Genomic DNA, 25,970 nt, shown 5'->3' with positions numbered 1-25,970 from the left:
ATGGCTCTGGGCTCCTGGCTTCAGATCAGCATAGCCCCAGCTGTTGCGGCCGCTTGGGGAATGAATCAACAGACGGAAGACCTTTCTGAATCTCCTCCTCTCTGTATATCTGACTTCGTAATAAAAATAAATAAATCTTAAAAAAAAAAAACACATCTCCAGTAAGTAGCAAATACTTGCTTAAAACACCCTCAGTGACAATTTTAGCCTGCTAATTGGATCATTTTACCTATTTAAGTTTACTATAACTAGTGATCTAATGCGAGTTACAGCTGCATGTGCTCCTTTTTAAAAAATTTTATTTTTGATAGCGTTCACCAAGTTGATCAGGGTGGGAAGGGCCAAGGATCAGGGGAAAGCGGGCCAGACCCTTGTTTACACATTTTCTTTTTCTTCTTCCTGTATCTAGGGGAGGAGGGAATATCATGGGAGACATCACGCCCAGCCTCCCAACTGCCTCACTACCGATGTCATCCCAGGGTCCCTGCGGTAGAACATTTTCTGAGGATTCTGGTGAAGTGGTTTTGATGGTTCTGAGATGCTTTCCTTTCCATGAAATAGCGTCCCACTCTTCCTTAGCTAGCTTGTCCTGTTCTATCTCCAATCAACACCTCTCTTCCTCCTCCGTTGCTCTCATGGCAGTGGCTTTGCTGCCAAGTGTGTTATTGACCGGTACTTTCCCCCTTGGTCTGGGGTTTTTCCAAGTTTTGTTCACTTTTTTTTATTGGAAAGTCAGATATACAGAGAGGAGGAGAGACAGAGAAGGATCTTCCGTCCACTAGTTCATTCCCCAAGTAGTTGCAACGGCTTGAGCTCAATTGATTCGAAGCTAGGAGCCAGGGGCTTTTTCCAGGTCTCCCACATGGGTACAGGATCTCAAGACTTTGGGCCGTTCTTGACTGTTTTCCCAGGCCACAAGCAGGGAGCTGGATGGGAAGTGGAGCAACTGGGATATGAACCGGCACCCATACGGGATCCTGGGGCGCATTCAAGGCAAGGATTTAGCCGCTAGGCAATTGCACTGGGCCCTATAGGTTTCTTGAATTACAAGCATTTTTCAGTCTTGTTGCGTAAATCTCAAAGTTTCAGTTATGCCACTACCTGCTACTTTAAGCTAGTGTACACTTAGAAATGTCGGGGCACTGAGCTATTGTCCTTGTGCAGCTTTATGGGTAATGTTTCATTATGTGAAACTCCTGGGTCAGAGATAAAACACCTTATGATTTACGGCAAAGCCAGTAGCCAGGGTCAGTGTTTTTGTACTGTTCTCTCAGATCTGATTCCTCCAGGGAACACTGCCATGTTCATAAGCAGTAGACTACATCCCATGAATGAAGACAAAGACCAAGGACTTCCTGGGCCAACAGCAAGTGTAGCAAGCAGTGAGGTTGGCTTGCGCTCTTTAAAAGATTAGCTCTAGAAACTGCTCGGCAGCAGGCACATCTTGCAGGAATGTTCCAGACATTTGGGGCCCAAGGTGGACCGACCCTCAACACTTGACCTTGTCACTTAGTGTTTTGGTGAAGGAGTGCAGGCAAGCTGACACCACATTTCACTCTTACATGTGGTGTACCTAGCTTCCACAATCAGCCCTGGGTTCCTACGTGGTGTGTTACCCTGAGAAGAGGTTGATGAGCTTAACCAGACTGCCGACGGTGTCCATGGCAACTAGCAGGGTTGAGACACTGATTTTCAAAAACATTTTCACCAGCGGGCACGGACATACAGAGGAGTGTTGATCGCAACCCTGTTACCCTGGTAAACAGAGCTTTCCCTGTCTGGAAGGCAGAGTGGACGGGGTCCTGGCACTGACCAGGGGGGGCAGGACTTGGGGGGGTGTCTCTATTGCAGGCACTTGTGGCCAGTTCTGCTTATCCGTGAGCTGAACTGTTCAGTTAATGTCACTCGCCTCAACAGAGCAAGAGGCAGAGGTGTGTTTGCACACTGCCTGGGGGTGAGAAAGGAATGTGGTTTCTGGACATTGATTCCTGTTTACCCATTACTGGCCCCTTGTCTGCAGGAGACATGTTCCAGGACTCCTAATGGATGCCTGACAGCACAGGTTCTAACCAGTCCCATGGGCACAGTGACTTTTTTCCCCTCATATAGTCACAACTGTGATGAAGTTCAGTGTGTAAGTCAGACATGGCAAGAGCATGACAATAAGCAAGATTAAAGCAAGACATTTGTTAAGTACTGAATGTCCCAGAAGCTATGTAAATAGGATCACACTCTCTTGAAAGAGTCTAGGCAAACAGACAAATCTGAATTTTTTTTGAGTTGTCGTTGTTTGTGGGTAATTGAGACTACGGCAGTTGAAATTGTAAGTAAGAGGAGAAGGCAGAGGGAAAGATCTTCCATCTGTTGTTTTACTCACTGAATAGTTGCAATGGCCGGAGCTGAGCTGATGCGAAACCAAGAGTCAAGAGCTTCTTCCAGGTTTCCCACATAGGTGCAGGGGCCCAAGGATTTGGGAGCATCCTCAGACGCATTCCCAGGCTGTAAGCAAGGAGTTAGATTAGGAGTGGAACAGCTGGGACTCAAACTAGTGACCATACGGGATGCTGGTGCTTGAAGGTGGAAGACTGGCCTGTTAAATCATGGGGCCAGCTCCAAAATAAAAGAAGCCCGACACACACACACACACACGCACGCACACACACATACACACACACAGAGGCAGGATTGGGGGGTGCTGCAGCCAGGAGTCCTGAACTCAGTTTGGGTCTCCCAAGAACTTGAACCATTACCCGTTGCCTGTCAAGGTGTGTGCTAGGATGCAGGGCTAAATACCTGCCCCTTTGTAAACACTGTGAATGTTCAATAATTAGGGTGTGGCTGCAGGGATTGTGACGTGCCTAGCTAGTCTCATAAACACAGCCATTATACATTATTACAGTAGCACATTTAATAACAAGAAAATATTCATGATCTTATGTTAAGTGCAAAAAAATACAGAACTCTTTAAGGGTATGGCTGTCATTTTGTTTATTGAACTGTGCATAGATAGACATGAGGATTATATGTGCATAGATAGATATGAGGGGGTTTTGAAAAGATCATGAGAAATTTAATGACAAAGGAGGTTTAATTTGGGGGCCAAAACAGGAATCCCATGCATAGCTCTTTTTCATAATATGCAAATGGACTGGAAACCTTATTGCTACTTGCATAATTCTATCTTGGTATCTGGCATTTAAAAATTTACAATGGAAAAAAGATTTCTCAATAAGTTTATGTTGCTTGGTCATCAGAGAAGCAAATGCATTTGAAAAAGGACCTCAGGATTAAAGCTACATGTATCAAAGTGCTTTGAAAGCCATATTTGCTCCGCCACAAATGTGTGACACTATTTGCATTTTTCCAGGGCTTTAGAAGCACAACCTGAGTAAAGCTGTGAAGTCGACTGTGAAGGGGTCCTTCTGCTGGGCTCCTGGGGCCCCGCCCACCTGCTCACCCTGGCCGCTCACGAGCCCCGCCCCGCTTCCAGCCCGGTTTGTTTTTCTTCTAGCCCTGGATCTTCCACCTTGCTCACGGGGCTGTCTGGTCTTGTCTCCCGGGTGATTCATGCGTCAGAAATGGTAGAAGCCTTAAGGCCAGGGCCTCTCTGCGAGAGCTGGGGCCCAGATTGCACGGTGACATCACCATGTGCGTGATGAGGGTTTTTGCCTGCACATTCCAAGCTGGATGGCAGGCGTGGGCGTCTCTAAGCTAAGCTGCGGGCAGGCTGTGATGCAGTGCTTAGGTGTTGTGGCCAGATGCAGGTGAGGGCAAGGCCACCACTGCCCCTCTTCCTGTGGACTCTCTCATCTCACACTGGCTAGTGCTGACTCATTCTCTTCTGTTCCTGAAGTGGCCACTACCAGGCAGGCTGCTTTGCAGGGAAGTGGCCTGATAGGAGTAGACAGGGCAGGCTCCCGCCCAAAAGCACAGACCAGGGGGATAGCTGGGACTGGGTTTGTAGCCCCTGAGACACTACCTACTCGGACACAAAGCACTTCTATGCACCTGCCAGGCGCAGTTCCAGGTGACAGTCCTCTATTAGCTCACTTGTTCTCTACAAGCAGCTCATTAGGCAGTTACTCTTGTCATCACACCCACCCTACAGATGGGGAAACTGAGGCACTGGTTGGCTTAGTGACTGGCTGCAGGTGTCAGGATGGGGATGAATCCAGGGGCCGAGTTTCTTGGGTACAGAGACCACAGTTGGGAGCCATGCTTGCTGGAGGAAGTAATCACATGACAACTACTGTTTCCCCAGCGCCAGGCATGGTGCTGGATGCTATGTAGTGATGTTCTTGTGCAGCCATGCCGATGCCTTGGCCGAGAACGAATGTCACACGAACTCCCAGCCAACAGGACAGGATACCATTTGTAAGACTCCACGTCAAGGACTGGGCTTCTTTGAGATTACTACAGCTTGAAGAGCCAAGACGTGTTCATAGATAACCATGACTCAGGCTCGCATCAGAGCTTGATGAAGCTGGGGAAGGCTCAGAGGTCACAGGGTTTAAACTCATTGGAACCAATGGCAAGAACTGACTTGCTTTGTTTAATCCTGCAAGGATTAAGGGGCAAACTCAGCAGGAGAATAATAATAGCCCACACTGGCTTGGTTTGGTGCTGTGTGTGTGTGTGTGTGTGTCTGCCAGTCGTCCAACCAGAAGCCAGAGGTACTATTATCATTCCCATTTCAGAGGCAGGGAAACTGACCCGTAATGTCACACAGCTGTCAAAGGGGGAGGGAGCGAGGTGGCCAGCCGAGGGGGATCCAGAGTGTGGGTCTGTCTCTGTCACGTTCTCTGCCACGTTTGGTTGGGCCTGCGAGGAAGGCACTATAGGGGAGAGTGCTTTGCAGGGTTATGACAAGCTGTACACCGAAGAGTTCTTCTTAGGAGAAGGCAAGGGTCTCAAGAGATGTGTCAAGTGGCAAGTTTGGGAAGATCGCCAGGAGGGCAATTTGCTCTGGACTTGAACCTGTATTCCCTAAGCAGTGCCCGGGGTGGGTGAGAGATAGTGTGGGTGGAATCACCTACATTTCCTCCTGACACAAGATGGCTGATGAGTTTCTCTACTTGGCTCCTTGGTCCTAGTGAAGTGATGGGAACCAGAAGGAAACCTCTGGCGGGTGCCTAAAGCTGGGATCCCAACTGCAGAGAGCAGCACGGGCTGGGAGGGGAGACAGAGAGGCACAGGAGGTGGCTGCCAGGAGCCGAGATGTCAGGCGGCTCTCCCACACTCTACTTGGAGGTGGTGCTGTGGGCAAGCTGCTCAGCATTCCTCTGCCTCAATTTCCTCATCTGAAGAATGCAAATGATGGTGTACTTCTAAGGCGCGGGTGGTTTCAACGCGCCAACCTGTGTAGTGTTTACTCCCGTGCCTGGCCCAGATAAGCATTCGATAAAAGCTGGCTGTTGTTATTTCTGCCATCATATTCCCAGGATATCCGGCTGGTGTCACTGTGCCAGGAGGAACGGGACAAGCTAGAACACATCCAATCCAATCTACCTTCCCAGTGTGTCTGAGTTGAGCAGGGGTGATCTGGTTTGCAAAATAACACACAGTAGTTCCCCACCTCACTACCTTTGGTTCTGTTTTTGCTCATCGATGGACGTATTCAAAAAAAGTCTAATTTTTTAAAAATCTATTTTTGAGGGCCCTGGCGTGGTAGCCTAATGGCTAAAGTCCTTGCCTTATATGCGCCAGGATCCTATACAGGAACTGGTTCGTCCTAGTTGTTTCACTTTCCATCCAGCACCCTGCTTTTGGCCTGGAAAAGCAGTCGTGAACAGCTCAAAGCTTTGGGACCCTGCACCTGTGTAGGAGACCTAAAAGAAGCTCCTTATGCCTGGCTTCGGATCGGCTCAGCTCTGGCCGTTGTGGCTACTTGGGGAGTGAATCAGCAGATAGAAGATCTTTCTGGCTCTCCTTCTCTTTTTATATCTGATTTTCCAAGAAAAATAAATAAACCTTAAAAACTTAAAAAAAAATTTGTATTATTATTTTTACAGAGAGAGAAGGAGAGGCAGAGAGAAGTCTTCCATCCACTGATTCTCTCCAAAATGGTGGCAACTGCCAGAGCTTCACCAATTTGAAGCCAGAAGCCAAGAATTTCTTCCTGGTCTCTCATGTAGGTGCAGGGTCCCAAGACTTTGGACCATCCTCTGCTGCCTTTCCAGGCCACAAGCCGAGAACTGAATGGGAAATAGAGCAGTTGGGAAAGGAGCCGGTGTCGATATGGAATGCCAGCATTACCAAGTGTAGGATTACCTCACTACCCCACCATGCCAGCTTCACTTTTGCTTTTTTTTTTTTTTTTTGCAAGATTTATGTATTTATTTGAAATGTAGAATTACAAAGAGGGCCACATACACAGAGGAAGAAAGACAGAGAGACTTCCTATCTGCTGTATAATTCAACAAATGTCCACAATGGCTGGGAATGGGCCAGGCAGCAGCTGGCAGCAAGGAGTTTTACCCAGACCCCCTGAGGTGGTGGCAGGGACCCAAACACTTGGTTCATCTTCCACTGTTTTCCCAGGTGCATGAGGTAGAAGTTGGATTGGAAGTGGGGCAGCTGGGACTCCTATGGGATGCTGCTGCAGCAGGTTGTGGCATCTGCTTTTCAGGCAAAGACAGAGAGACAGGGAGCAGAGGAGGCAGAGGTCCAACGGCTGTCTGTCCTGCAGCCTGGGCTCATAGAGGTTGTTCACCATAGGGTCTGGGCCATCACCTGGATTTCTGGAAACTCTCTTGTGTGAGGTTTGCTGGAGTTCCTACTCTTGTCACTTAGCCTCCCCACCCCAGCCCAATCCTGTGGGTTTACTCCCCATTTTCAGGGACAGGTGCATTCCTGCAGGGAAGATGCATGTGGGTGGGAAGTGCTTTCTCTTGCTGGGGGCCTCCTGGGCCGGCAGAGAGGCAGACAGGAAATGAGTGCATCTGTAAGAGTACATTTCTGTGGAGGACGGCCTAAAGTCTTTGGGTCCCTGCACCCGTATTGGAGACCCAGAAGCAGCCCCTGGTACCTGGCTTTGGATTTGCTCAGCTCCAGCCACTGCAGCGTTTGTGGAGTGAACCAGCAGATGGAAGATCTTTTCCTCTGTCTCTTTCTCTCTCTAATCTGCCTTTCCAATAAAAAAGGTACATTTTAAAGTGGTTACTGAGTAACCCAGGCAGCCCAGAACCCTCTCCTATGCAACAAACATAGACAAGGCAGCAGCTCAGAGCTCCTGCCTGGGGGTTTTTGGGGGCAGAGGCATCTCCCTGTCTGGCAGAGGAAGCCACAGAATGCAGGATCCGAGCCTCTTTCTGGTGTGCCTCTTGGTCCTGTCACCCCTTCTGGTCCAGTTTTATTCCTCAGTTGCAGTGGGGAGGAAAGAGGAGGTCTCTTATAGAGCAATGAACATCTGCAAGAATCAGTTTTCCCTTAGAAGGCAAAACTGGAACGAGGCACTTGTGTTCTGATTGGGAAGGGGGTGCTGCAGAGAATGGCCATGACAGGTGCTTTTTCGGGGGTGGGAGGCAGGTCGGCTTCCTGGATTGTCAGCTTTTGCCCAGATAATCCAAATTGGAGGCAGGGATAAGAGAAGCAGCTCCCGAAGTCTGTTCTATTAGCTCTCTCAGAGACACTTTCAGGAGCCTCATCTATGGCCCTGATTTTCCAACTGTTTTTAATTTGGGAGGGAAAAACCCAACCCTCATGTAAGGATTTACAGATAGGGAAACCAGCGCTACAGATTGGAGGGGAGAATTTGAAATCAGGCATGTGGACTTTGGAGCACAGCTCCATTTCTTGGAACCTCAGGAAAAAAAAAAAAAAAAAAGACGTGTCCCTCCTCTGGGAAAGGTGGGCAGGTGAGAAGGGAGAAGCAACTTCCACGGGCCTGGAGCCTCATCGCCTCCACTGGTACCATCCTGGGAGCCCAGCGTCTCCTCCTAACTGACCCCGCTGCTTCTAGTCTTAACGTCCAGATCATTGTTAAAACAGCAGCCGCAATGATCTTCAGGGGGGAAAAAGTACCAACAAGGCTCTTGTCATTTCCCTGCTCAAAACTCTTAAAACGCCTACCATCACCTGGCAGAACGTAAGCCCTGTGCCATGGGTCTTGGGCCAAGTGTATTCAGCTGCCTTTCTCTCTCCATCCCTTCTTAGGGCGCTAGCCACATCTGCCTTTAGGATCCTGAGCTGAGCCCACTGCTCTGCAGTGCCGGGCCTCCACACCAGCTAGTCCCTCTGCAGGACACCCTGGGGTTCATCCTGGGGGGGGGCTCCCATCACTCCTTTCATTTGTTTCATAGCCAAGGATGATAATGAAGTGCCTTGCCTATCGCTTGTTTATTGTCTGCTGGCCCCACCACACAAACCCCAGGGGAGAAGGTCCTGTTCCAGCAACTGAGCAGAGCCTGGTACACACTAGAGCTCTAAGTATTGGTAGCATAAACGAGCCTTTCACATCCTCACAACCATCTTGGGAGAGATGGGAGAACACGGGGGTTCCAGCACTGCCTGACCAGGCAGGGGCCACCTCGCCCCTTCCACTGCGGGGATGGCTTCCCCCTCCATCTTCCTCTCCCTCCTAAGCCCCCATCCCCAGGGAGGGCCAGCCGCACTTCCGGTCCCTTCGGAGAACTAGGGCGGGGGCGGGGTGGACTCGGACCCTCCCTGAGCCCCCCATTTAGCAGCAGAAGAGGCGCCCGCAGCATCTGTAGAGAAGCGGGGTAGAATTCCCCGGTCCCCTGGCTCGGGACTCCCACGGCCCTCAGGGTCGAGAGCGGGAGAGCCGGAGGTCCCGGGGGAGCTCCAGGAGGCCGAGGCCAGCCAGATCCGCGCGGCAGAACCTTTCTTCCGCACGGCCTCGCCTGCCCGCCGGCCGGCTTTGGAGGAGACACCTCGCCCCGCTTAACCGCCCCTCCGGCTCGGCCCGCCCCTGCCGGCGCCGTCGGGGAGGTGCGGCTTCCTGCCCGCCCCGAGTTCCGGCGGCGCCGCTCCCGGGACCGGCCACGCCGGGAGGAGCTCTCGGTCGCCGTCAGCAGCGGCCAGCGCCGGCGGCCCGAGTCCGGGGAAGCCCGAGGCTGAGGCGGCGGGAGGCCCGAGGGCCCCAGGGCGGAGGCGCACCCCTTGTTCGCCCTCGCCGCCGCCGCGCCGCACACGCGCGCGCTCCTCTCCAGCGGGACCCCGCCGGCGACCCGTAGCTCGGGCACGCGCCTGTCGCAGCCCGCAGGAAGGAGGGGTCCGGCCCGAGGCCCGGGGCGGCGGCCGCCATGGAGATGCGCTGGGCACGGGGCCGGCGCCTGGGGCGGCCGGGGCGGCCCTGAGCGCCCTGCTGCTCGCCCCGGCCGGGTGGCGGACGTGCCCCCGGTGCGCTCTCCGCCCGCGCTGCTGCCTGGGCGCGGCGGCGGCGGCGCCCTGTTGAATGGGCTGGGAGGGCCCCAGGTTGGAAGTGCTGGCGGACGCGGCCTCCGGGGGCGCAAGGCAGCAGGCGCGGTGGCGACCAAACGGGTGTTGGAGTTGGCGGCGGCCATGGAGGGCCTGGCTGGCTATGTGTACAAGGCGGCCAGCGAGGGCAAAGTGCTGACCCTGGCCGCCTTGCTCCTCAACCGCTCCGAGAGCGACATCCGCTACCTGCTGGGTTATGTGAGCCAGCAGGGCGGGCAGCGCTCCACGCCTCTCATCATCGCAGCCCGCAACGGGCACGCCAAGGTGGTGCGCTTGCTGTTGGAACACTACCGGGTGCAGACCCAGCAGACGGGCACCGTGCGCTTCGACGGGTAGGTAACAGCCCAGCTCCAGCCTCCCTTCCAGCCGGCGGGGTCCCTGCCCTGCTAACGCTGACTTAGGTCCTCGAGGCTTCGCTCTCCAGCCTCCTACTGGACTGGCTACCCTTCCTGGGGGGGCTCCCTAGCCGGTTCCCTCCGTAGGCTGCGTGGCCACACCCTGGTCTTGAAGAAACCGCGTCGTCGGCTGGACTGGACGAGCCTTGGGCGAGCAGGTGGCTGCCCTTCCAGCGTTTGTTGTCTTTCTGTCCTTGATAGCCGAGGTTAGAAATAAGCAGCGAAGACCTGTGATAGGACTGGTTCTCAGGCTATCTGATCCTTACCCACCACCCCTAACCGTGCTCCCGCCGCACCTGCTCCCCGCCCCGGGTTCCCTGCAAGTCCCGGGTCCCCTGCAAGCCCGCCGGTCCCAGAAAGGCGGTCCAAAGCAGCCCCCAGAACAGGCCGCAGCTGCAGCCTCTTGAGGCATCTCTCATGCAGCCAGACATCTCGATCCCGGCTTTTCCACCTTTCTGGAGTCCCCAAGGCTGGCTTCAGACAAGGCCCTGGACCTGCCATTGTTGAAGTTGCTGGTTGATACCCAGGAGGGAGGCCGAGCAGGTGCTTGGCTACTTGCTGGATATTGGAGGTTGGGAGGAGGACTTCTTGGTTAGGAGATGTGGCCTGTGAGTCTAAGTGTACGTGTGTTGGGGTGTCACGAGGACCGTGGAATTGTCTAGTTCCACCGTCGCCCCTTTTCTCTGTGCCGGAGGACCATGAGATGTCTGGCAGGTGACAGCTGCCTAAGGATTTTGCCTCGTCGGGGTTTGCTTTTGTTGACCTGCACCCGTAGGTGAGCCGTCTTAGTATTCTCTGCTTGCGAAGTGGACGGGGTGTAGGCGTAAAAAGCCCAACGTCCAGTGTGGGTGATGGAAAGCTGTCTCTGGCAAACCAGAGGGGAAGGGTAGTTCTTTCAGATGACTAGCATGGTGTGCATTCTTCTTTTTTTTTTTTTTCTTAGATTTAAGTCAAAAGCTTTTTTTTTTTCTGTTGGAGATGACAAAATATTTCTGAGCATTACATTTTAATGCGATGATAGCCCGCGACGTGGAGGCTTTTCTCCGCAGCCGCCTCTGTAGACATTAAGGATGTGGTGTTTCCACCCTCTCTCCCCCCCCCAGTTGACCAAAGATGGCAACCTGATTGGCGGTTGTTTTCTCTTGCTGGCATCTGTGCTTCCGTCATTCCCTGCATTCCCGGGACTACACCTTGAGGAGGAGGGCCACGTAATGACCCCTGACCCTGCAGGCGCCATTCCAGCTGGACAGGCTCAGGCATTCATCACGAGAGACATCTTGGCGGTAGCAGCAGCTGCCTTGAGCTTGCCGAGGCCTAGCTGGATGAGAGAGAAGAGTCTGGAAGGAACACAGTTTTCTCAAGAATTTAGACGAGCTTCGTGTGTTGCTGCTTTCCTAGATCAGTAAAGAGTGGCAGTTACAGTCGGGAGTGACTAGAGATGTAGCACTGAGACTAGGTACTGGCTTACCTTGCCCAGTGGTCCCTAGTGACATTAAGGGGTTTAGTCAGCGTCCGCGTGAGCTAGCTTCTGTGGTGGGTGCTGGTGTGCAGAGCTGAGTGACATAGTGTTCCCATCCTGAGGGAAGACTGCCCGGGGCAGGGAGGGGATGGAGAGAGGGCAAGATAAAGGGGGGATGGCTATGTCAGTGAGTAATTGCAGGCGCCAGCTCGTTTGCACTGGTAGGAATCTTGTGGACTGCTGAGGGTGAACACAAGGAGGGGGATTGCCCAGCTTTCCCTGGGAGAACTCGGACAGGTGTCAGCAAAGAGGTGATGTTGGAGTGCTGTTTTCAAGCTTGGTAGGACAAAAAGTGTTTGGGGGGGATGTCCCATGGTGTTTCAGTGCTATGGCACAGATTCTGGCTGCAAAGACTGGGTGACCAGAGAGAATTTGAGGGTTCTTGTGTGAAACACGGAGAATAAGGAGAAGAAGGAGAAGAAGGTGGTAAACCGCAGTCTTCCATGCTTCCATTCTTTGCAAGTTTCACCTGAGCCTTTTCTTGCAACTGTGTATCTGTTTAGCCTCTGGATCTTTATAATTAGGAATTTACTAGCTTCTGTGTTACAGTAGCTAGTATTTATTTAATGCCTATGATGGGCACCACCCCTGGATCATGTCCTGTGCAGGATGAAGAGGACATGTAAGGGTTCTTTTGAGGAGTTTATCCATTAATTTGTAAGAGAAAAGGACTGAATCTCATGGCCACCCTTCTACCCATTCACACCTCTCAGTGAGATTGTGCTGTAGTTTGTCACAGTCATTTTGACATGTCTGGACCAGAAAGTGTTGCTTGCAAACGTGATCATTTTCCTGTGTGCTCTTTGCAGCTGTTGTGAGAACGCCCCCTGAGTGATGCTAACCTTGGCGGTGCACTCTCCCTGCAGGGGCTGGCTGTGATAAGTGCTAGGCCTACACTGATTTCCTCAGCTCCTCGGACCCCTCCCCGCCCCCAGATGGGGACTGATAGCTTCCTGTGTTTGCTCCAGTAGAGTAGGGTTTTTTAGTTTTAATCGCTTGTGTACCATCTTGCCAATTTTTTTCTTTTAAGATTTATTTATTATTTTTATTGGAAAGTCAGATTTACAGAGAAAGAGACAGAAAGATCTTCCATCCGCCGGTTCACTCTTCAAGTGGCCACAGTGGCCGGATCTGAAGCCAGGAGCCAGGAGCTTCTTCCAGGTCTCCCATGCGGATGCAGGGTCCCAAGGCTTTGGACAATCCTCCATTGCTTTCCCAGACCACAAGCAGGGAATTGGAGGAGAAGTAGAGCAGCAGGGACAGGAACTGGTGCCTGTATGAGATCCTGGCACATTCAGGGCGAGGATTTACCTATAAGACTATCATGCCAGCCCCTTTCCCAATGTTTTCACTGAGGTATTCACCATCAGTTTTGCTATCAACTTTTAATATCTTTTAAAAAAATATGTTATTATTAATATACATCTTTAGACTGTCTCAGTTTTCTCCTGTGACCCAGTATCCGTGCCATTTCATATGCTAAGTTGCATGGACATTGAGTGCACGCATGTGAGACAGAGAGGAAGACAGATGTTACAATAAATATCAAACAATCTTAAAATATGTGTTCTGGCTAAACCTTTTATAATGCTTTAAGCGACTAAAGTAAACTGATGATACAGCCTCAAGCGGGGAGGGGATCACCCTTCTAGATGGAGCTCTGAAGATAGCTGAGCCTGGTGCACAGTTCTAGGAGTTTATATTTGAGATTATTTTACAATGACTTAGCATGTAGACAACAAGATGGATGTGAATGGAGTATAGGAAACTGTTCAAGAACATTATAGACATGGGGGACGTGGTGGTGCAGTGGGTTAAGCTGACGATCAGCATGCCTGCATCTCATTTCAGGTTGGCTGTGGTGGAGTCCTGCCTCTGCTCCTGATCCATCCTGGGAATGCTAACCCTGGGAGGCAGCATTTGATGACTCAGCTCCCCGAGCCCTTGTCACCCACGGGGGAAAGCTGGATGAAGTTGCTGGCTCCTGGTGTTTTCATAGCACAGCCCTTGCTATTGTGGGCATTTGGGGAGTGAGCCAGAAAGTAGAAGGTGTTTCTCCCATCTCTGTTGCTGTGACTTTATTATACATATATTAAAAATTTATTTTTGTTTGAGAGGCAGATTTGACAGAAAGAGAAGTTTTCCATTCACTGGTTCATTCCACAAATGGCTGGAGCTGAGCTGATCTGAAGCAAGGAGCTTCTTCCCATTTCCCACACAGGTGCAGGTCCCAAGGACTTGGGCCATCCTCTGCTGCTTTCCCAGTCCACAACCAGGGAGCTCGATGGGAAGAGGAGCAGCTGGGACAGGAACTGACACCCATATGGGATGCGGGGGCTGCAAATGGAGGATTAACCTGTTACACCACCACATTGGCCCCTAATATATTTTTAAAAAATAAACAAAAATCTTCAAAGAATGTTCTGGAAATGGAGCAGAGCAAAGGGGAGGTGTTCTGTGTCCAAAGACCAGATTGCTTGGTGTCAGTTTGTGGGGACTACCTGTCCTTGAGGATTTGCCGACATCTGAGAATTCCGACGGGTCTGTCACAGTCGGCACTGGTGCCCATGTTGTCGGCACACGTCCTGGAGAGCTCCTCCGTCAGGTGGCTTCATCCAAAGCCAGCAGCAATGTAGTAAGGAGCTACATTCGGTCTGATAAATGATTTTAAAAGTTCTGATCAAACAGTGCTGATCAGTTACATTTAATGAACTTTCCATTTAAAATGCATTTCTGTTTCAAATTGGATCCGGAAGTAAATGAGTTTGACCTTTGAATTTGTATTTAGTGTTCTCTCATCATGAACAATTCTGTCATCTGATAGATATCTGTTTTTTCTTTCTTTTTTTTTTTTTTAGACCAGTCAAGTGCAGTAGTGAGGAGGGGGAAAGAGTTGAACGAGGAGTTCGACCTGTAACTGACTGTAAACAATCAATTGTGATGGCTCACTACCTTCGGACCAGCCAGATATCTGTTTTTAAGATTTATTTATTTTTATTGGAAAGGCAGATGTACAGAGAAAAGGAGAGGCAGAGAGAAAGATCTTCCATCTGCTGGTTCACTTCCCAGATGGACAGTGTCCAGAGCTGAGCCAGTCCAAATCTGAGCTGACTGAAGCCAGGAGTCAGAAGTCTTGTTTGAGTTGCCCATGTGGGTGCAGGGTCCCAAGACTTTGGACCATCCTGTGCTGCCTTCCCAGGCCATAGCCAGGGAACTGGATCTGAAGTGAAGCTGCTGGACACGAACTGGTGCCCCTGTGGGAAGCCAGTGCTTGCAGGTAGAGGATTAACCTATTGAGCCGCCCACTGGCCCCATATGTTTTGCTTGAAAAGGTGGCTGTCTCATAAAATATGTACTAGAATTAGCATCTGGTTTTTGACTGAATCTGGGAAGGAGTGTTGTGCTACAGTATTTCTCCTTTAGGAACTTAGTGAATATTAATTTGATTACATTTTATGTTAAAATGCACAGTGTTTTTTGTTCTATGGCATCATTTTAGCTAGATTTTATAGATGTAGGAATGTGTTTGGTGTTAGGGTAATTCCTTTGAATCTGCTTAGTATTTTGGTTGCAGTGTAGCTGTCCTGAATTCACGAAGAGTAATGGATCTGAGGAACTGGCTGTCATTACTCTAACAGAATCCCCGAGGCAGGTGTTATTTTGGCTCATGGTTCTGAAGGGTCACAGTTCAAGATTGACTGGGCCCATGGGTTTGACCTCTGATGCTGGGGTTCTTATAGCCCCAAGCTGGTGCAGGGCAGCATGTGACAAGGGAGAGCAGATGTGTGTCTCTGTGTGTGTGACCCTTTTCTTCCCTCTAAAGCCACCAGGATTCCATTATGAAGGCTCCACCCTAGGGACCCAGGTCCGTCTAATTAGTTCCCTAAAGTCCTGCCTCTAAACCATATCTGTACCACTGCCATGGATTTAGAGTGTTAAAGCACTGTCTGAGTTGAGGCCAGATCCTGCACCAAACAGCAGCAGTAGCCATTTTATACATTTGCAATGAATTTTTGAAAAAGATTTATGTATTTATTAGAAGGGCATAGTGATACAGTGAGAGAGAGAGAGAAATCTTTTTTTAAAAAATATTTATTTGTTTTTATTGCAAAGTCAGATATACAGAGAGGAGGAGAGACAGAGAGGAAGGTCTTCTGTCCAATCATTCACTCCCCAAGTGGCCGCAGTGGCCAGTGCTGTGCTGATCTGGAGCCAGGAACCAGGAACTTCCTCCAGCTCTCCCACATGGGTGCAGGTTCCCAAGGCTTTGGGCCGTTCTTGACTGCCTTCCCAGGCCACAAGCAGGGAGCTGGATGGGAAGTGGAGCTGCCGGGATTAGAACTGGTGTCCATATGGGATCCTGGCGCATTCAAGGCAAGGACTTTAGCTGCTAGGCCACTGTGCCGGGCCCAAGAGAGACAAATCTTTGACCTGCTTGATTATTCCCCAAATGCCCACAACAGCTAGAGATGGAGCCAGGAGCTTCCTGTGGACTTTCCTGTGTGTGGAAGGAACACAGCACTTGGGCCATTGTCTCTGGTCAGGTACATTAGCAGGAAATAGGATCAGAAATGGGGAGTGACAGACACTAGAACCCAGCACTCCAGTAAAAGTTGGGGTATCTTGGGCAGGGGCTTAACATGCTGCACTACACTGACCAACCGATGAGTACCTATTTTAATGTTGCATTTCTTTAGTTTTAGGTAGCTTAGCTTCATATTTCTGGCATATAATAATTGCATAATTTAAAAACCAGTACAAAGAAACATTGTGATTAACCATGTAAATGTAACTATATATTAACTATGTATTTTTTGATAGATTATCAGTCAGCTTGACAAAATGCTATTTCCATTAAACAAAATGGAACAATGTTATACTGTGTTTTAATTTGATGCATTTTGTGGTATTCAGAGTGTGTTGGAACACAGTCAGGTGTCAGTGAGATGGACACAGAGTGTCTGATGGGTTCTACAGGCTGAGGGTGAGAGGAGACAAGACAGAGCTTAGCATGCTCAAAGGGAGGAAACTATTTGTGTTTATTTGTATGTGTGTGTGTGTTTCAAAGCCCTTTGATGTTTAGTGTGAAGTAGGAATCAAAGCCAATTATTTTCCATTCAGATTGTCTTGTTGCTCCAGCTGGTGTGAAAGAGCAAGTGTGAAATTCTACCTGAATTTCACTGGAGCCTTTGTCATAAATCAAATGATTCTTTCTCTTGGTAATACTTGGTATCTTAATTACTGTGGTTTGTCCTCCGACTTTTGCTTTGCCTCAGTATTCATCTTGTTTGTTTACATTTCCATGTGCTTTATAGAATTGGCCTGAACACGCTTTCACAGGTGCTTATATGCACCTACCAAAAATATATGCCACACAATCTGCTGGGATTTTGATTTGGATTATATTTATCCTTTTAGGGAAGAATTGACCTCTTTATGGAGTCTTCTGAACTATGCGTATGGAATATGGAATATTTCTCCATTTATTTAGGCTTTATCTCAGGAGCGTTTTTGCAATTTTCAATGTAGAAGTCTTGCATTTTTTAAAGAACATTTTTATTTTATTGGAAAGGCAGATATACAGAGAGAAGGAGAGACGAAGATGTTTAGTCAGCTGATTCACTCTCCAAGTGGTTGCAATGGCTGATCTGAAGCCAGGAGCCAGGAGCTTCTTCCGGGTCTCCCACGCAGGTGCAGGGTCCTAAGGCTTTGGCTGTCCTCGACTGCTCCCAGGCCACAAGCAGGGAGCTGGATGGGAAGTGGGCAGCTCGTACCCAAACCTGTGTTCACATGGGGTGCTGGCACATGCTAAGCGAGGATTTAGCCACTATGCTACAGTGTTGGGCCCAGTGTTCTGATTTTTTAAAAGAGTATTTTTTTTTATTTGAAAGACAGAGTTAGAGAGTGAGGAAAATAAAAAAGCAGAGAGCCTTTCATCTGCCTGGTTCCTTTCTGAAGTGGCCGCCGTGGTCAGGGCTCAGCTAAGCTGAAGCTGGGAGCTTGGGACTCCGTCTGGGTCTCTTTCCTCCTTGTAAGTGCCTGCTGGATACTCAGACTTTCCCAGCACTTCAGCAGGGAGCTGGAGTGAGAAATGAACCAGCCTGCAAATGGGATGCCAGTGTTGTGCCGACAGCTTAACCTGCTGTGCCGTTGCACTGGGCCCTTCTGTTTTTTTTTTTGTTTTGTTTTTTTTTTAATGCTTCTTAAATAAAGTAAAATGCATGTATGTGAAGTGTATAGTTTTATGAAAAAATATTTCCTTGGAATACCTATCCCTGTGGCCACCACCTGATTGGTTCAGGATCTGGTACCTTCAAGTGTGTCGGTACTGCCACCTCCTTCCACAAGTGACCGCTGTTGCTGAGAAAGTTTTTGCTTATAAATATTTTGTCATTATTTTAAATGGAAGGAAGTAATCACTTGAATTACTATAAAGCAAGAGTTTTATTTGCAGCAGAAAGGGAGAAAGTGTTATTTTTGTGTGTTGCGCTCTGGAATCAAACTTGTTTATGTCAGTGTATTTTGTGCTGCTATAGCAAAATATTTGAGACTGGGTAATTGAGAAAGTAATTCATTTCTCAAAGTACTGGAGACTAGCCCAAGATTAAGTTGCCTGTAAGTTTGGGTGTCTTATGAGGCCTGTCTCTTCTGGCAGGGAGCAGAGGGTCTTGATTCACAAAGGGCGGAGCCCTCTGGCCTCTGTCGCCTGGTTAAAGGTCCCATCCCATAATACTGTCACATTGCCAGGTTGAATTGTGGAGGGGACATGTTCAGATCACAGCACTAGGAGAATTGTTCTTTTTTTCGCAGATAACTGGCCCTGTGTTAGAGCATAACGTTGATGGGAGAAGTTCAGTAGTGAGGTTCTTGGTATATAGACTGGATTATGCTGGTGAATATTGCTTTGGTCAGCTTTTTTCCTTACTGTTATTGGTTCTAGCATAACATCTAAATATGCCTAATAAAAATCTGCTTTTCAGGCCTTTTGGTAAGTGCTAGGATGGAAATGAGTTGAGGCTGGAGAAAATTGAAAGAGTAATGATGAGAGGCTCATTTTGTACGTTAAGTAGAGAACCTAGAACATAGCGAATGTTCAGTGAGTAGTGAGTGTGAATCCATCAGGTCAGCCCTCTGGGAAGGCACCTGCTTGGTTTTTTGAAAATGTTCTTTGCTTCCTGCTGTTAGTAGTTTTTTTTTTCTCATTTAGTTGAACACATAGACTGTAAATACACTAATACATGCATAGTTTTAAATCATTAATATATCTAAAGACAAGTTAAGCAGCTTTTACAAGATGAATATAATGGACTGAGTGTGCTACTCCCATTTACTACCTGCCTCTGCCAGTGCATTAGCTTGTTGATTAAGAAGTTCTAATATTCCTTATATTTCTTGTGTGTTCTGGTGATTCTTTGTATTTTTTTTCTTCAGATTTATGTATGTCAATAATAATAGCTAGCCCTAACATTAACCCTCACCTTAACTCTGATCACAACTTTAGCCATAGCCCTAATTATAACTTTAGCCCTTGGCCTACTCCTGATCTTAAAAGTTAATGATAGGGCCTGGCGGCGTGGCCTAGCGGCTAAAGTCCTCGCCTTGAAAGCCCCGGGATCCCATATGGGCGCCGGTTCTAATCCCGGCAGCTCCCTGCTTGTGGCCTGGGAAAGCAGTTGAGGACAGCCCAATGCGTTGGGACCCTGCACCCGCGTGGGAGACCTGGAAGAGGTTCCAGGTTCCCGGCTTCGGATCGGCGCGCATCGGCCCGTTGCGGCTCACTTGGGGAGTGAATCATCGGATGGAAGATCTTCCTCTCTGTCTCTCCTCCTCTGTGTATATCTGGCTGTAATAAAATGAATAAATCTTTTAAAAAAAAAAGTTAATGATAACCCTAACCCTACCTCAACCCTAATCCTAGCACTGACCCTAACCCAGGTCCTGTCTTTAAGTCTAGCCTTACTCTATCACTTAACCCTAGCCCTATCCTTACTCTGGCCCTAATGCTCCTTTGAACATAACTGTAACCGAGTCTAACCCTAATCCTACTAGGTACAAGTGCCATGCAAAGTGCTTTTTGAACTATCTGTCTTTATTTTCACAGAATCTTGTCTTTTAATGTGCTAGAGAGTGAGACTTCGGTTGTTTCAGGGAGTGTATCCTTTGAACTTAAGACGTGTGGGTGGCTGCCATTATGTAATGGTTTGCTGTTTCCGTGCACAGGTATGTCATCGATGGCGCCACTGCTCTTTGGTGTGCGGCGGGAGCTGGACACTTTGAGGTTGTTAAGCTTCTGGTCAGTCACGGGGCGAATGTGAACCACACCACCGTCACCAACTCGACCCCCCTACGGGCAGCGTGCTTTGATGGCAGACTGGATATTGTGAAATATTTAGTTGAAAATAATGCCAACATCAGCATTGCCAACAAGTATGACAACACCTGCCTAATGATTGCAGCATATAAGGGACACACCGACGTGGTCAGATACCTTCTAGAACAACGGGCTGACCCCAATGCTAAAGCACACTGTGGAGCCACAGCATTGCATTTTGCGGCTGAAGCTGGCCACATAGACATTGTCAAAGAACTGATCAAATGGCGCGCTGCTATCGTTGTGAATGGCCACGGAATGACACCCCTGAAGGTAGCTGCCGAGAGCTGTAAAGCTGATGTTGTTGAACTTTTGCTCTCTCATGCTGATTGCGACCGAAGAAGTCGGATTGAAGCTTTGGAACTCTTGGGTGCCTCCTTTGCCAATGACCGTGAGAACTATGATATCATGAAGACATACCACTATTTGTACTTAGCTATGCTGGAGAGGTTTCAAGGTGATAGCATCCTTGAGAAGGAGGTTCTGCCACCCATCCACGCTTACGGGAACAGAACTGAGTGTAGGAATCCTCAGGAGCTGGAAGCCATCCGGCAGGACAGAGATGCCCTTCACATGGAAGGCCTTATAGTTCGGGAGCGGATTTTAGGTGCCGACAACATTGATGTTTCGCACCCCATCATTTACAGAGGGGCTGTCTATGCGGATAACATGGAATTTGAACAGTGTATCAAGTTGTGGCTGCACGCTCTGCACCTTAGGCAGAAAGGCAACAGGAACACCCACAAGGATCTTCTTCGATTTGCTCAAGTTTTCTCACAGATGATCCATTTGAATGAGACTGTGAAGGCCCCCGACATCGAATGTGTTCTGAGATGTAGCGTTTTAGAAATAGAGCAGAGCATGAACAGAGTAAAGAATGTCACAGATGCCGACATCCACAACGCCATGGACAATTACGAATGTAATCTGTACACCTTTCTGTATTTAGTGTGCATCTCCACCAAAACGCAGTGCAGCGAAGAAGATCAGTGCAAAATTAACAAGCAGATCTACAACCTGATTCATCTGGACCCCAGAACTCGGGAAGGCTTCACCTTGCTGCATCTTGCTGTCAACTCCAATACCCCGGTGGACGATTTCCACACCAACGACGTCTGCAGCTTCCCCAACGCGCTCGTCACCAAGCTGCTGCTGGACTGTGGCGCCGAAGTGAACGCGGTGGACAATGAGGGGAACAGCGCCCTGCACATCATCGTCCAGTACAACAGGCCCATCAGTGATTTTTTGACCTTGCACTCGATCATCATCAGCCTAGTGGAAGCTGGCGCTCACACCGACATGACAAATAAACAGAATAAGACTCCGCTCGACAGAAGTACCACGGGGGTCTCGGAAATACTGCTTAAAACTCAGATGAAGATGAGCCTGAAGTGCCTGGCTGCCCGAGCAGTTCGGGCTAATGACATTAACTACCAAGACCAGATCCCCAGAACTCTTGAAGAGTTTGTTGGATTCCATTAAGTGACTGGACATGTAAAATCGTTTAATGTGGTGCTAAAAAGTAAAGGATTTAATCACAGACAATAGAATTATGTGTTCATAAATTCCGCTTTTTCTTTCCACTACCCTTTCTCCCAACCCAGCCTTCCTTAGTCCTGTATTTGTTCTTCTTGCCTCCTATGGGAATAGATTTCAAACACACTTCAAACAAAGCCACATTGTTTAGGTGTAATTAAGAGTTTGAGGTCTTTGGATGTTGGTCACCTAGCAATTTGTTATTTTTGTTTTTCTTCTTTGAAGAAATGAATATAAAATATATTGTTTATGTAGCAAGGGACATTTATGATTTCAAGTTGGTGATGTTTAAACAGCTGCCTACACAGTATTTCTGTTAAGCTGGTGTCAGCATGTTTTCCATGCAGCAGTTTTGAGGATCTTGTGAAGAGAAAGAACCACAGAAGAAGGTTGAAAGTAGTGGGATTGTCCAGGTGTTCTGCACGTGCCAAGCTGCTGTGGGTAGCTGTCGCTCCGCCATTGTTTCTGTGGAGTGGTACAACCCGTGTTACCATCGGGAGGATTGAAAAAAAAAGAAAAGAAAACACAGCTGCAGATTAATTTCAACAATGTGCTACTTTAATAATAACAGTTGCAAATGTATAAAGTTAAATCCTTTGAAATTGTTGCATTTTTGTGGCTACTATATACAAAGTGATAGTAATCTTAAAAGCCAATTTTTCAGAGAATACTGATGAACTCTTTGCCTTTAGTGCAAATTCTTCCAAGCCTGTTTCAATGAAATTGATCTAAATTGCAGCAGTCTGCATTTGATTCACTTTATGGACATGTAAAAATTATGAATTCTGTGTTTTTGTATGCTCCAAATTGTCACAAGATGGTTACACTTTCTATTTCCTTTTTTCCCTTCCCTCTTGTGTTGTGTCTTTCACAATTTGGAAAACTCCTTTTCCAGAGGGCATCATTTGTGCCTCCCTAATAAGGTGTTTGTGACAGATGAAAAGGAACCAGGATATTTTTGATTTTTTTTTTTTAGTCATTCTTAGTCTGTGACAAGAAGTAGAAAAGCAGGAAAATTACTAGTGTGGTCTAGGAAATAAAATGTTTTTGAGGATGAAGATAATTCTTATTTCCACTTGAAAGGGATTTTTTTTTTTGTCAGAACTGCAAATTTTTCAGCCACCCAATGTTCCCTATTCTGACAGCTCTACAGAAGTCTTTATGATTTTGTTTTGTTTTGTTCTGTTTTATTGGCAACATTTTAACTGTCAGATACTGAAAGTATTCTGTGGTTATCTTTTCAGCATCACAAATTCAAGTAAAGGGTACACATCTCTTTCTCTTGATGTTAAAATTGATAAAGTAAAATTAGCTGTATCTGTAATTTTCTCTAGTGCCAAATGAATGCCTTAGCTACTCATAGTGCATGGTACTTACTGTAAGTGAAGACCTGCAGCTTTCTTTTCCCTTAATGAAAAGCATTATAATGATGTAGGTACATCAGATATACACTTAGACAAACCGATAAGGTTTCAATGGACATTTTGTGTATGGTTATTGCTTTCTCAAATCTAAGAGGAAAGTTGCAGTTGGATCAGTGTAAAACAATGACCAAGCCAAAATCAGCACCTAGGGCCTTAAATACAATGGAGATACCCTGCGGAAAGGAGTGCTTGGAAGGGTGGGAGGAGATGGAAGGGGTTTAACAACTTCTCCCTTCCAGGATGCAAGATGCTTTTATTGCTGCTGTAGTTTACACTTTTGAGTGTTGTCTTGCTTCAGTTAGGGAATGTTTTAATGAGAAATTCTGTCCTGTTGATAGATATATGATTTCCTAACATGAGATTTTATAAGAAAGATTTTTTGGGGATGGCTTAAAAGAAGGTATTTGAGCCCTAATTTGAAAATTACCAATCTGGATTCTGCTGGTATGAGTCAAGGAAAAACTTGTACCATGCTCTTGACAGCTTTCAGTGGCCTGAAAGAGAAAATGCACTTCCTCCTCCAGGTGAGTGGATCACACCTCCTCCACGGCTGCGCTCAGACCCGCTGTCCTTCACACCACAAGGCCTGCCCAGTGGACAGTCTGTGGAATCGCTACAAGACTTGGTGTTCAGTTGGTTCCATTCTTAATGTGTATGATTTTGAAACACCAACCTTGAAATATCAGATAACGTTGCATGTTTTAAAAACACATTTCATCCGCTTGGCTACCCAGGACCAGCGCTATTTAAGACATTGCTTACACAATGAAGAGACTGATTATGTACATATTCAGACATCAACATTTAATGTCAGTGTCATTGAGAAGGGAAGACTATGCTAGAGAAAGTCAAACTCTGCCGACTGGAATGCTGACAAAGATGGAGAAAGAATTGAGAGTGAAATAGATATGAACTGTGCTCATGGTAACTAGATTTTTTTTTTTAATTATAGTGTAGTAGTACATTGTGAGTTATCTTGCTGAGGATCTGTCTTGTAAAATCAATGTGTTTTGTGAAGCACCTGTATAAAACCATTCTTGAAGCAAGTTACCTACATGCCTGGTTTTTAAATTTTTTGGGGGTAGAGTTATTTAAAGGTGTGTTTAGCTAAACCCTTCCCCAACTTAGTATTTTTTGTTTGTTGTTTTAAAAGGAAAATAGATGATAAAGGTGATAGTTGTACATCTCGGCTCACTGAGAGCCCTAGGCTGTGTCTGTGTCCGTTGTGCAGCCACTTGGGTTTTTTGACTTTGATTATTGGTAAGACTCTGCACTGAACTGAAAGCAGCCCAGGTTCCCTGAGGACTTCTGCAGATCCTGATGAAATAGAGGCCTGGGTGGATGCTTTGTATTTGCAGATCTTGACTTAGTGGACTTTATACTTGTAAAGGAATTGAACTCTGGAGTTAAAATAACTCAAGGAGTGTTCAACAAGTCCACTCACTTCCTTGATGCCGAAGAACCGATGCTGACATCCTCTAAGTTGGCTCAGTCCACCCTGGCTTGCTCTAGTAGGGCCACAGCCCACATGCCTAAGGTCCTTTGCTGTGGAAACTTACAAACAGATAAACTAAGAAATGGCTTCTCTGCAGACCGTGGGCTTTCTCCTGAGGGGTTCATTTCGCTGATTATAGTGACTGCGAACAGTGAGACCATAGCTTGGTGTTAGGCACTGGAATGAGGTAGGATGGGGCAGCTGCTCCCCGCTGCCTAGTCTGTTCGGTGGTTTTGAAAGTCAGCGTTTCCAGGGAGCAACAGCCTTGTAGGTTTCCACTGTAGTGAGGCAGCTTACTTTCTGAATGAGACCACTTCGGCTAATTGAACCTGAAGCATTTTTTGTGGGGGGGGGGGTTGGGGGGAGGATGCAGATGGATGTGCTGTACCTGGGATGAATTACGGGTTGCTGGTTTAGAAGCAGCGGCAGTTGAACTAGCGAGTAGATGAAAGAGTGTAATGGGCTTATTTTCATGATCGTTTTTCTGTGAAAACCTTTCCTGTTCCACTTCAGAGTAGCCAGCTGTGTTAATGCCCACCCAGTTGGCTAGTCTGTTTTCCTCACTGATTCTACTATAACACTGAAAGGGGTTAAAGAAAACCAAACTTTGCCTTTTTCGCTCTGTGAGAAGATTTCAGTCCGGAAGGTTGTCAGCTGCGTGTTAGTTCCTCCCTTAGAGATGCGCAGCTGTATTCTGGACAGCACCTCATTGTGTGTCACATTGCAGGACTCTCACCTGTTTCTGGCAGACTTGCCCACAGTCCCACGGGCTGGCTTGTACAGCGTCCCCTCCCCCAGATACAGGATCTGAAATAAATACTACGTTGGTAGTGGTGATATGTTCATTTTTTGAAACTGTAAAGTAAATGTGGTCTCTAGTCCTAGGTTTGTGCTGTGTACTTTTGTGTTACTGTGTAGAGCAGGGGCAGTGACTTGAAGGCTATGGGGCGTGTCTTGCTGTGTGTGCAGGGGTGAGCACTGCTGAAATACTAACAGCTTTTCATTTGGGGGTGATCACGGGATGGGCGGCCTAACCAGAAAAATGACAGAGTGACGAAGCAAGCTTGCCAAGTGACGACATGGACAAGGGTCTGTATCTATTTTTTATCCAAGTGTTGTAAAATTTGTGCATGGCTTTTTTCATTGTTGCTTAGTAATTGGAGAGGAAAAAACAACAAGAAAAACCCTCCGCTTTCCTAACCAATCTTTGCAGGGGTACATCATTGGGGAGTAAAGTATGACTGGCCTAAGCTATTGATTGGAAGCATCTGTCCCTGATAATCTCCGCCCCACCCAGCAGTCCTCTGTGGGTGTACTTCACTGTGAATTCTAGCAAGCCAGTGATGTCCTTCGATTGTGTACTTTTGTCAACTCATCAATGTGACTTTAATAAACTAGTGAAACTTGCTGACTGCGCCAGAGGTCTGTTAGTGATTTGTATATTGCATGGCATTTCTTTTTTGTTTTTTTCTATTTTAGTTTGATAAGTAGAATCATTTTTAAGTTTGTGGCAATTGACAGTCCTAAAAATTGCTCAGCTAATTTGGAACTAACAATCTTGCTGTATAAAAGGAAAAATATGGTGTTTGTGTTCAGTAAATGTTTGAAAAAAGAAAAACCACCTTGTAGTTTGTGTCTTTATTGTTCATTGTGCCTAAGTTGAGATCATCTCTTGTTGGTTCATTAAGAACAAGTTGTTGGAATTATACATGGGCATGGCAAAGATTTCACATGGTAAAGAAAAATTCGGGCCCGGCGGCATGGCCTAGCGGCTAAAGTCCTCGCCTTGAAT

At 47.6% G+C, this 25,970-nt stretch overlaps 1 protein-coding gene across 1 annotated transcript; it reads left to right on the top strand.

The window, feature by feature from the left end:
• Positions 1–9,044: 9,044 nt before the first annotated feature.
• FEM1B (fem-1 homolog B) lies at positions 9,045–23,625 on the top strand. Its single transcript, XM_004577949.3, has 2 exons — positions 9,045–9,770; positions 19,573–23,625. The coding sequence occupies exons 1-2, from the start codon at positions 9,523–9,525 to the stop codon at positions 21,203–21,205; spliced, it is 1,881 nt and encodes a 626-aa protein (XP_004578006.1). The 5' UTR covers positions 9,045–9,522; the 3' UTR covers positions 21,206–23,625.
• Positions 23,626–25,970: the final 2,345 nt, after the last annotated feature.

The sequence above is a fragment of the Ochotona princeps genome, chromosome 6 (assembly GCF_030435755.1).
Source record: "Ochotona princeps isolate mOchPri1 chromosome 6, mOchPri1.hap1, whole genome shotgun sequence".
In the NCBI taxonomy this organism is placed as follows: Eukaryota; Metazoa; Chordata; class Mammalia; order Lagomorpha; family Ochotonidae; genus Ochotona; species Ochotona princeps.
This window is presented reverse-complemented; position numbering and strand designations above follow the sequence as displayed.

Coding starts and splice junctions, on each gene's coding strand:
- FEM1B (XM_004577949.3), top strand. CDS start 9,523: ATGGAGGGCCTGGCTGGCTATGTGTACAAGGCGGCCAGCGAGGGCAAA. Junction 9,771..19,572: donor GGCACCGTGCGCTTCGACGG/GTAGGTAACAGC, acceptor TTCCGTGCACAG/GTATGTCATCGATGGCGCCA.